A 10,586-nucleotide genomic window follows, 5' to 3' on the forward strand; every position below is an offset into this window, starting at 1 on the left:
CGTGTGAGTGGGAGTTCCTGGATTGCCATTTTGGATTTATTTTTAAAGCCAATTGTAACTAATTCATTTTCTCCTCTGTGTCTGTCTGTCCAGAAGCCTGGAGTCTATAGATTTGTCTCATAATGAGTTGTACCTGGTACCATCCTACCTGCCCAAATCTCTGATCCATCTGGTTCTGGTGGGAAACAAGATTGAACGGATCCCAGGTGGGTCTAAAGTTTGATTGACAGGTGACGAGTTGCTGCACACTCTGCAACTCAGTTTAGTTGTGTAAGCCAGAATTATTTTCTCTCTCTCATTTTCTCCCAGTGTAGTCATTGCCAGTTCCCCATGTGTACTCTCTGTCTGTCACTGCCAACCTCCACTAGACAACCACATGTCTGCTCTGTTACAAATGGATTTCACCTGACAGTGAGCAGTTTCACTGGGAGATCGTTAACACAGTGCAGAGGTTCCCTCCCAGCTGAACCGGTTCCCCAGCCAACCAGCAGGGTTTGCTAGCACAGCAATGATCCCTCATCTGCTTTCCACCCGTGATCACAGCCAGGTGTACAGTATGTGTTGGAGCACGCGGCTAGGCGGGCAGCACCACTGCTGGCAATTGAACCCTCATCTGTGCAAAAATGGTGGGCGAGTGTTTTGCCTCCAAAGCACCCAGACACCCAGCCAGCCAGACGTTTGACAACTAGCTTTATTGTTCCATGGCCCTCAGCTCAACTACCTTTTACAGGTCTCTCTAAAAAAACACTGCTGCTCGAGTCCTTACTAATACCATGAAAGTATGTCAAATAATTTAATTTAAAGTTAAATATATTTCTGATCTTCATATTATTGATAGCACGAACAATCCGGCCATCTCAGGCCATCTGGGAAAGGTCTGTTTCTGTGCCTAGAAACAAAACTAAACATGGAGAAGCAACATTTAGTTTTCATGCACCACATATCTGAAACAAACTCGCCCAAAACTGAAGGCCTGCTGCAACTCTTAGTTCTTTTACATCACAGCTGAAAATCGTCGTCGTTGCCTTTCATTGAGTTTTAATATTTTTTAATTCTGCACTGTAATTTTCTTTTCTTATTTTGATGATGTCCTTTTATGAGTTTCCTTTTCTAAACATTTTATGTAAAGCACATTGAATTGCTTTATTGTTTAAATGTGCTACACAAATAAACTGGACTTGTCTTATGGATTCTTTTCACAGATGTGTCAATCAATACAGGTTAAAAAAGCAAGGCACACTGACAACAGTTAATAGTATCATAAATGCATGTATTGCTAAGTGGTACACCTAAATCAAACATACCCACACATGATTAATTTAATTCTTATTTATTACTCATTACTTTAAGCTAACTGAATCTCTCTCTCTCTCTCTCTCTCTCTCTCTCTCTCTCTCTCAGGCTATGTGTTTGCTCATATGGACCCTGGTCTAGAGTACCTGTACTTGTCGTACAACAGACTGGATGCAGAGGGAATGGAACCAGAGTCGTTCTTCGGGGCGTACCACTCCTTGGTGGAGCTCTGTCTGGACCACAATCAGCTGGTCTCTGTTCCCCCAGGCCTCAACGAGATGAGCAGCCTGCACTTCCTCCGACTGAACAACAACAACATCAGGTACCAGTGCCACACCTCACCGTAGCTCACAACAACATCAGGTACCAGTGCCACACCTCACCGTAGCTCACAACAACATCAGGTACTAGTGCCACACCTCACCATAGCTCACAACAACATCAGGTACTAGTGCCACACCTCACCATAGCTCACAACAACATCAGGTACCAATGCCACACCTCACCGTAGCTCACAACAACATCAGGTACCAATGCCACACCTCACCATAGCTCACAACATCATCAGGTACCAGTGCCACACCTCACAGTAGCTCACAACAACATCAGGTACCAGTGCCACACCTCACAGTAGCTCACAACAACATCAGGTACCAGTGCCACACCTCACAGTAGCTCACAACAACATCAGGTACCAGTGCCACACCTCACAACAACATCAGGTACCAGTGCCACACCTCACCATAGCTCACAACATCAGGTACCAGTGCCACACCTCACAGTAGCTCACAACATCATCCGCTACCACACCTCACCGTAGCTCACAACAACAACAATATCAACATGACAACAACACTTCAATGTAGCTCAAATCAACAACAATATCAAGTACAACATCTCACTGGGAGAAGGTAATATAAGGATGAGGCAAAGTAAAGGTGCTAGAGCATAGCAGTGGGCGTGGTTTTCTGGACCCATTCAACCATTTTTCTCTATGAATTTACAAAAATATTAATATCAATTATTTAAAGCCTAGAATCAAGCCATCCAGGATCCTGGGGAGTCACCTTTGATTCTGTGAAATGTTTTAAAACACTAAACAAAGGGTATTTATTTATTAAATATAGTATATCATATAATTAAATATAAAAAATGGCTTGATTCTGGGCTTAGAATAATTGATATAAATATGTTTGGAAATCTCTATGGGAAAAATGAATTGGAAACTTTTAAGTGAGTCCAAAAAACCACGGCCAATACTATGGAGGAGGTGTTCCGGTGTATTTCTCTGTGAATTGAAATGCCCAAGGCTGCTGTGAGAGGGAGGATGACTGATTTAACCTGTTGTGCCTTGATCAAGTCCATGCACAACAGGTGCGCAGCCACACCCAGCTCTGAGTCATGTTCTAGTTTGACTCAGGCCAGGTGTGACTGTTTAAATCAGTCATCCTTCCTCTCACAGCTGCCTTTATTCATCCATTGATACGAGCACTGGGATTCTGAAGAATGTGTGAGTGTGTCTCATTAACAGACTGAAGGAATCACCCTTTAATGTGACCCTGATGGTGTGTGTGTTCCAGAGAGGTGCCTGATGAAGGCTTCTGTGACCTTGGCAACCAGATGGACTCCAGCCTGATCACCCTCAGACTGGACAACAACCACATCGACCCCAGAAAGGTGCCCTCCGTGGCCTTCTCCTGCATTACCCCCGCCTCCAGCATCCAATTAAAACCACAGAAACCCTAATGTACAAATATAAAGACTCACATTAAAACTAAAAATGTCATCTGTGGTTTTACAACACACATGGCTCTAGTTTGAGGGTGTTAACTACACTTTCCGCCAATAACGACCCAGCACAGTGTTTACTCTGAGTTCCATAGTACTGTAGGTGATGACGCAATCAGCACTGATTCCTTGTGATCGCTGTGGATGAAGTGTTCCTGTTTTGGGTGATGTGGCGTTGTCAGTAATCCACTGACAAACGACAACCAGACAACGAACATCCCTCCACCAAAAAAACAACTAACAAACAAACATGGAAACCGATTTTTGTGAATCAGATATGAATCACATTCCTATAGGTCATTCAAGTCTGATGTCTAAAGATGTGTCTCAGTCTGAAACCTGATTTATACTTCATTGCATGAATGATGGCATCGCTTGCATAAAATAGGCAATCTACATGCTCACAACCGACACACCATGAGCTTGTAGATCAGCTGTTTTCGGCAAGGAACACCATTCTATGCCAGAGTATTATGTTAAGTATTACTCATGCTTATGTCATTACGTGGTTATCACAGCAACGGATCCTGTTACTGTAGTTCGACGATGTCTGAAAACACAAATCTAATTACCGAACATGCAAATGAAAGCATTGATGGTCAGTCCTAAAGATCAGATTTGAGAAACGAATTGGATTTGCTTTTAACCTTAGAGAAACATGTAGACTGGATAGCACTCACAGACTGAGTTGGCTCAATAAAAATGTAATACGAAACAAGTGTTGTCTCTTTTCCTCAGGTTCACCTTCTCAGTCCATTCGCACCAGATGTTACGATTCCAGTGCTGCCCTAAAACTAGATGCCAGTCCTAAAAGCTTCTTAAGGTTTACTATTAAGTAAAATGACTGTGACTATTCTTTTTCCAAGAAAGAGAAATTCACGCAAACAGACTCACGTGACATAGATTCCCGTTCCCCTATTCGCATCGTATCAGGATGTGATGTCACTGAACTGTAGCTCTAAGAATAACCGTGTTTCATTATTCAGGTTCACATTCTCCTCTGAGAATATCAACCAAACATCACACCCACTAGTTTCCATGACAATGAACATGTTCCACCACTGAATCAGCTGCAATCAGACATCCATGAAACACACCTGGACAGGTCAGCTTTTCAGGTTGATAATGACATTGTGTGTTTTTAAAAGAAACTCTGGCTAATAAGACAATTATGCTTTAAAACAGTATACTTGCCCTCTATAACTAAATGACATCATCAACTTGCGACAGCAGCAGTTCCTATTGAGCGAAATATTCTGTATTTATGAAAGAAAATGTGTTTTAATTTTTTTATTTTAGTTAGAGGGCAAGTACAATGTTTTGAAGCATATTTGTCTTATTAGCCAGGATTTATTTTAAGATTGCCAATATACCCAATGCCTCAAAGGGAAGTTCTGAGCCCTTTAAGAATAAGCACAACCAGCCCTTTTAAATTTCACAATTCATTTTTAAAGAACTGTTAAAGTTTTAAAATGACTCCACTGTTCATTCCATGACTAAAGTATTCCACTGTGTGTATTCCATGACACAGCGCCTGTCAGCCCATATGATCCCACTCTAGCAGACCTCCATGCCCTCACGGGGTTGTACACCTGGCACCAGTCCCACGTTTTATGGATATTTTCTGAAAAAATGTTGCTATATCAGTGGTTCTCAAACGTTTTCATGTCAAGGATCCCAAAATATTTTGTTCCAGGGACCCCCCGGAAGCAAATATTTAAACATGTTTGCTAGGGAGGAAAAAAAAAAAAAAAGAGATATAGCAATGTAGCTGTGGCTGTCACAATAACTAGACACTGTACACAAAGCAAAGTTACTACTAGTACATGCAAATATATCTGGAATACATTCCGATTCATTTTCCGACTGTTATATGTGATTCATTACAGAAACGTGCTCTGTAGCACAGACATGTCATGTTGTATTAGTTGTGTCCATCTCCAGTTACTGTACATGCAGGCATGGCCAGGCTCTGATTAAACTAAATACAAATACATAATATAATTATAATAATAGCCCAAATAAAAGTAAAACCAAATGGTATAAAATGTTTGATAATTACATACCAAAATTACAGCTACAAATGGTGGCCAGAGATACTTTAAGAAAGTTAGTGTGTGGTTCAGAGTCACATGTTCCATTATCATATAAGACCACATCCATCCACCACAGTCTTCTTTCCTGTCTGCCTCTCAGCTTTCTTACTGTATGTCTCTGCTACACTGTCCCTCCCAGCTTAGAACTGTCTGCCTCTCCTACACTGTCTGTCTCTCTCTCCTACACTGTCTCTGTCTCTCTCTCCTGCACTGTCTCTGTCTCTCTCTCCTACACTGTCTCTGTCTCTCTCTCCTGCACTGTCTCCGCCACAAATGTCCTACTATCTGTCTCTACACTGTCTCCCCCACAGATGTCCTACTATCTGTCTCTACACTGTCTCCCCCTCAGCTTTCCTACTATCTGTCTCTACACGGTCTCCCCCACAGCTTTCCTACTATCTGTCTTTACACTGTCTCCATCTCAGCTTTCCTACTATCTGTCTTTACACTGTCTCCCCCACAGATGTCCTACTATCTGTCTCTACACTGTCTCCCCCTCAGCTTTCCTACTATCTGTCTCTACACTGTCTCCCCCACAGCTTTCCTACTATCTGTCTCTACACTGTCTCCATCTCAGCTTTCCTACTATCTGTCTCTAAGTCTCTTAGCTGTCCTGTCCACTGTGTGAATCGCACATTGTAAATCACTTGGATGCACTGGACACACTGGATGTTTTCTTAAGTAGGCTACCCAAAACAGTAGTTAGAGTTAGCAGCATCAGACTGTAGTTAGATTAGTTAGAGTTAGCAGCATCAGACTGTAGTTAGAGTAGTTAGAGTTAGCAGAATCAGACTGCTGTTAGAGTAGTTGGAGTTAGCAGCATCAGACTGCTAATAATATTTTTTCTGCGGAGTGGCGTCGCACACCACCAGTGAAAGGCCGGCATGCGTGCAGACCACCAAAGTGTCCACGGCGTGGACCCCGCGTTGGGGATCTCTGGGCTAGGTAAAACTGTAGGTAGGTTAAGCTACAACAGTGAGCCGTGTCATGCTGACATTAGAACTGTTAGTATTCAACAGAACTCATTTTCAGTGAGTCACGGATCAAAGTGTTCCTGTAGAAATAACATTCTTTCCTCTACTTACTTCCACCAGACTCCCTGATCAAACGATCTGATGTCAGCAAGCCACGTGACTGGCACACACGCAGCCAGCACGCACACACACACACACACACACACACACACACACACACGGCAGTCAGTAGCAGTGTGTGTGTGGAAACAGTGTTAACCACATGATGTGAGCAGACAAGGCGGCTAATGGGATTGGACGCAGAATGGTTCTGGATATCTGAGTAACCTCTTCAAACCACACACTCCAGACACATCGCATGCTTCTGACGGCTGCTGGCTGGACCATGTGAAGTGAACTACTGGTCCACTGGAAGCCAGGGGAACCGCTTCGCTAGATGAAAGGGAGATGCAGATTTATTCTGCATATAATGATCCAAAACGTGAATATGCACAGCAGCCATATTGGAAAGAAATTGGGCTTCTTCCATACTTCCTTCCCAGTCTTACCAGTTATACTTATTGTCTACACCAGGCTGAAGGCCTGGGGAGAGAGTAGACAGTTAGACAGTCAAGTACCTGCTGCAACATTATTATATCCCAACTTAATGTTATATCATCATAAAGGGTGAGTAAAAAAAAAATTGCAGAGTGACGGATTGCTTTACCTGGGTTACATCTTCTGATAGTTGTACTTGAATGTTGACATAAAATAAGAATCCTGTTTAGTGTTTCATTAGCGCAAACGTGACAGAATAGGCTACAGCGTGTTGTTGTTACGCTGGTGCTCGTTGATCATGAACACATGTTGAAACTATAAGGCTAGGCTAAAGATACCAAGGATTCAACAGTGATCTCACTGTTATACAACATGAAGTAGAGCAGACTTGTAGCCGTTCATAAACCACAGCCAGTGACTGTGACATCACTGACAAATCCTTGGTGTATTCATGCAAAAATAACTGTTTGGTAAATCCTGTTATAGATAGATAGATTCTGACCTTCAAAGTACATAATTTTTGTTTTGATTGTATTGCTGTATTGTTGTATTGTTCTTTCTGCTTTGGCAATGTAAACGCATGTTTTCTCATGCCAATAAAGCCCTTTGAAATGAATTGAATATGGTTATAGATTCACGGCAAGGAAAACTTGGGATTTCTTTCTCCCGTAATTTTGATTGTACCGTGGACCGTCACCGGTCCGTGCACCGGTGTTTGGGAACCTCTCGTTTATCACATCTGCATCTTCCAACCTGAATAGTGACACGCCCACTTTGGTTCTCACTTCAGGAAAGTATTTTTGGTTCCAGTTCCGAACCAACTTTTACGGATTTAGGGATTCATTTGGTTCAAAATTAGACAGGGAAAAAATAACAGAACCGATTCAACCCTGGTGGAAAAGTGGCCTCAGAGTTACAGACCCGTAAGGGGCCATTTGGAACCTTCTCAAGAAACCATGATGGTCCCAGGACCCACCAGTGTAGCAGTTTCCAATGAGCCAACATGCACAGCATCAGCACCTTGACTCAGTTCGACCAGAATGGAACAGAGCCTTCATTAGTATCACTCGTAACACCTGTGAAGGAAGTAGGGAAGGGGCCCAAAGCTTTTCCAATATGGTTGATGCGCATAGAGCTCATTGTCTTCAGAGATGAGTACATATATATTGCTATATTGGATACATTACATCTTCCTTGCATCTCCAGAAAAAAGGAAAAAAAAGGAGGGGGGCTCAAACTAGCGCTCGAACATGCGCTGCTCTCGTGCGGCTAGGTTAGGTTAGGTATAGGTTAGGTTAGGTTAGGTATAGGTTGTCGTCTAATGACTGTCGGTCCGGACCAATAATAGTGTCGGAAATAAAGCCTGTACCCAATTGAGGTTGTATGACAGACGATGGAATCCTCTCCACCAAGAGTCAAGACCATCACCGCAGCCACCCACTCCACCCTCACTGCCTGCCTCACAGAAGTAAAGATATGGATGCAAAGCAATAACCATCTTTGGCCAAAACTCTATCCAAGACTTTTCACTCAATATTGATTGCTCCACTGTCACACCCTTCACCCACATCCGCAACCTGGGCATCATTCTTGAATCTCGACCCCACCCTTTCATTCAGGTCACCAAAACTGGCTTCTTCCACCTCAAGGTCATTGCCCGTCTCCAGCCTTCTCTGTCATTCTCTGCAGCTGAAACACTCCATTAAATCATATCTCGGCCTGACTATTGCAACAGGTATATGCTTGGCAACTGGATCTGGATTTCTTACAGATGTGGATGGTGTGATCACTGTTCCAACTCCAACATCAAACACTTTCCCCACCTCTGCTCTGGAAAAACGTATTGAATCAACACTTGTGTTAACTGTAACAGCACTCATGTTATCATGTGGTGGACATGTAAAAAATGTCTGCACAAAAAACAAGGCTGCAATCACAGTATCACACAGTTCCATCTCAAAAGTAGGCTGCATCAATATACAGTACACAACTATAATACATATTTATCAGAGCTTGTAAACTTGCAGGGAAACTGCACAAATAGCAGAGGTACAACCTTGCAATCCCTTGTGTAGGCAGTAGGCACTAGGCAGTACACACCCTCTTATCCGAGAAACAGAAAACTAAATTGCCTGAAATAATCTAGGATATCCAGGTAAACAATGAAGCAAAAAAACAAAACAATTAACTAACAAAGTATGTCTGCAGAGGAAAAATAATCTATCGAAAATAGGTGTTAAGAAGGGATAGAAAAAGGTGGTGAGGTGAAGTCTGAAAAGGTGAGTCTTCAGGCTGTGAAGAAAGATATAGCGTCCACTGGGGATCAATGGGGAGTTTATTCCACAGTTTGGGAGCCAGGAAGGAGACAAGTCTGAGACATGCACGGTTGAGTCACTACCGGTTGTGAGCGTGTCGGTTACTTGCATTATATGGATTATGTTGTCAAATCAATTAATAGATCAAATCCCAAATCCATGTCAACAGTCGAAACCGTGCTACTTGTCTTGCATGCCATTCTCACCCTCTCTCTCATCATCTCTCTCTCTCTCTCTCTCTCTCTCTCACCATCTCTCTCTGTCTCTCTCAGCATCTCTAACCCCCCCCCCCGCCCCCCTGTTGCGCCTTCTTAAACTCTCTCTTGCTTTTCATTTTATTGCCTCTTTACGGAATAACAAGGAGATGATGTATGACTTCTCTCATTCCTTCCATTCATTTTGGGAGGCTGGTGAATCACTGTTACTGGCCGTTGTGGGTTTATGGGTAATTTCAAAGTGTATGTCAATGGGAAACATCCAGTCAACGTACTGAGTGACGCTTGTGAAGAACGTTGAGCTGGATTCAAACTAGGAAACATTACAAAAATACATTATTATCATTACCACCACCTTTGTGTCCATGTTAATATATCTGTGTTCAAGTGTTTTATTCAGTGTGTGTGTGTGTGTGTGTGTGTGTGTGTGTGTGTGTGTGTGTGTGTGTGTGCGCACACGTGCGTGCATGCGTGCCTGTGTGTACTGTTTCTTGAGTTTGAGAGTAACATTGTGCGTCTGTGTTTGCATAATTTTCTTTGGAAGTGTGTGTGTGTGTGTGTGTGTGTGTGTGTGTGTGTGTGTGTGTGTTCAGATGATGTTAGAAGCAGCTGTTTAGAAGAGTTCATCTCTAAAACATTTCATTAACCACACAGCCTCTAAACTATAGCCACACACCAAGTTAACAGCTGGAAAAACATTCTCACTGATTGCTGGTACTGAGGTATTAAACATTGGTATAACACCTACTCTCTGGTACAGCTCACTGGCATTGAATGCTACAACTGAAAGTTGATACTGATGCACTGGACACTTAATTCATATTTGTATTCTTGACTAATTTAATTGTTGCAATATTGTGGTTATTGTAGACGCTACAATATATTTCGTTCTTACTATTGTAAACTCAGCTTAAAAGGAGGGCCTGCCCCTCAATTGTACCTTCGAGATCAAAAGTGAGATTACAATCAATCAAAGGAGTACAGCTCACCACCACAGGGGTTGTGGGTTCGAATCCACTGTGGTGCATCTGGCTTTGTCGAGCATCTGCAAACACAATTGGCCCGTGTTCGGGTGAGGGAAGATGGGCAGGATGTAGGATAACCCTCCTGGTGGGGGCACGGGCACCTCACTGGCAGGTGAGTCAGTATAGGATACGACAGTGGTGACAACACAAATGTGTGTGGGGAGGAATTCATTTGCATTTACTTGCAAGTACTAAATTGGGGAGAAAAAGGTGTAAAGAATAATTGGCTAGTTTAAAAAATAGTGGAGATAAAGAGAAAGAGTAAGGAGTACAAGAATCAGATCCTACATCAGTGATCCTCAATCTAGTACAAACATATGGTAGAGTATTGGCGTAATCCTAT

General features: G+C 42.7%; 2 protein-coding genes across 2 annotated transcripts in view; one reads left to right on the forward strand and one right to left on the reverse strand.

Moving 5' to 3' along the window:
* Positions 1 to 3,774, forward strand: part of ecm2 (extracellular matrix protein 2, female organ and adipocyte specific) — a 20,024-nt gene extending 16,250 nt beyond the window's left edge. The window contains exons 11-13 of the mRNA XM_080792171.1: positions 94 to 206; positions 1,402 to 1,615; positions 2,874 to 3,774. Of these exons, the coding sequence (XP_080648297.1) occupies positions 94 to 206; positions 1,402 to 1,615; positions 2,874 to 3,039 (493 nt within the window). The 3' untranslated portion in view covers positions 3,040 to 3,774. The remainder of the gene's footprint in view (positions 1 to 93; positions 207 to 1,401; positions 1,616 to 2,873) is intronic.
* cenpp (centromere protein P) overlaps positions 1 to 10,586 on the reverse strand; it is a 106,063-nt gene that overhangs the window by 25,957 nt on the left and 69,520 nt on the right. The window lies entirely within an intron of this gene.

The sequence above is a fragment of the Protomyctophum bolini genome (genome assembly GCF_963924005.1).
Source record: "Protomyctophum bolini genome assembly, chromosome: 2".
Lineage (NCBI taxonomy): Eukaryota > Metazoa > Chordata > Actinopteri > Myctophiformes > Myctophidae > Protomyctophum > Protomyctophum bolini.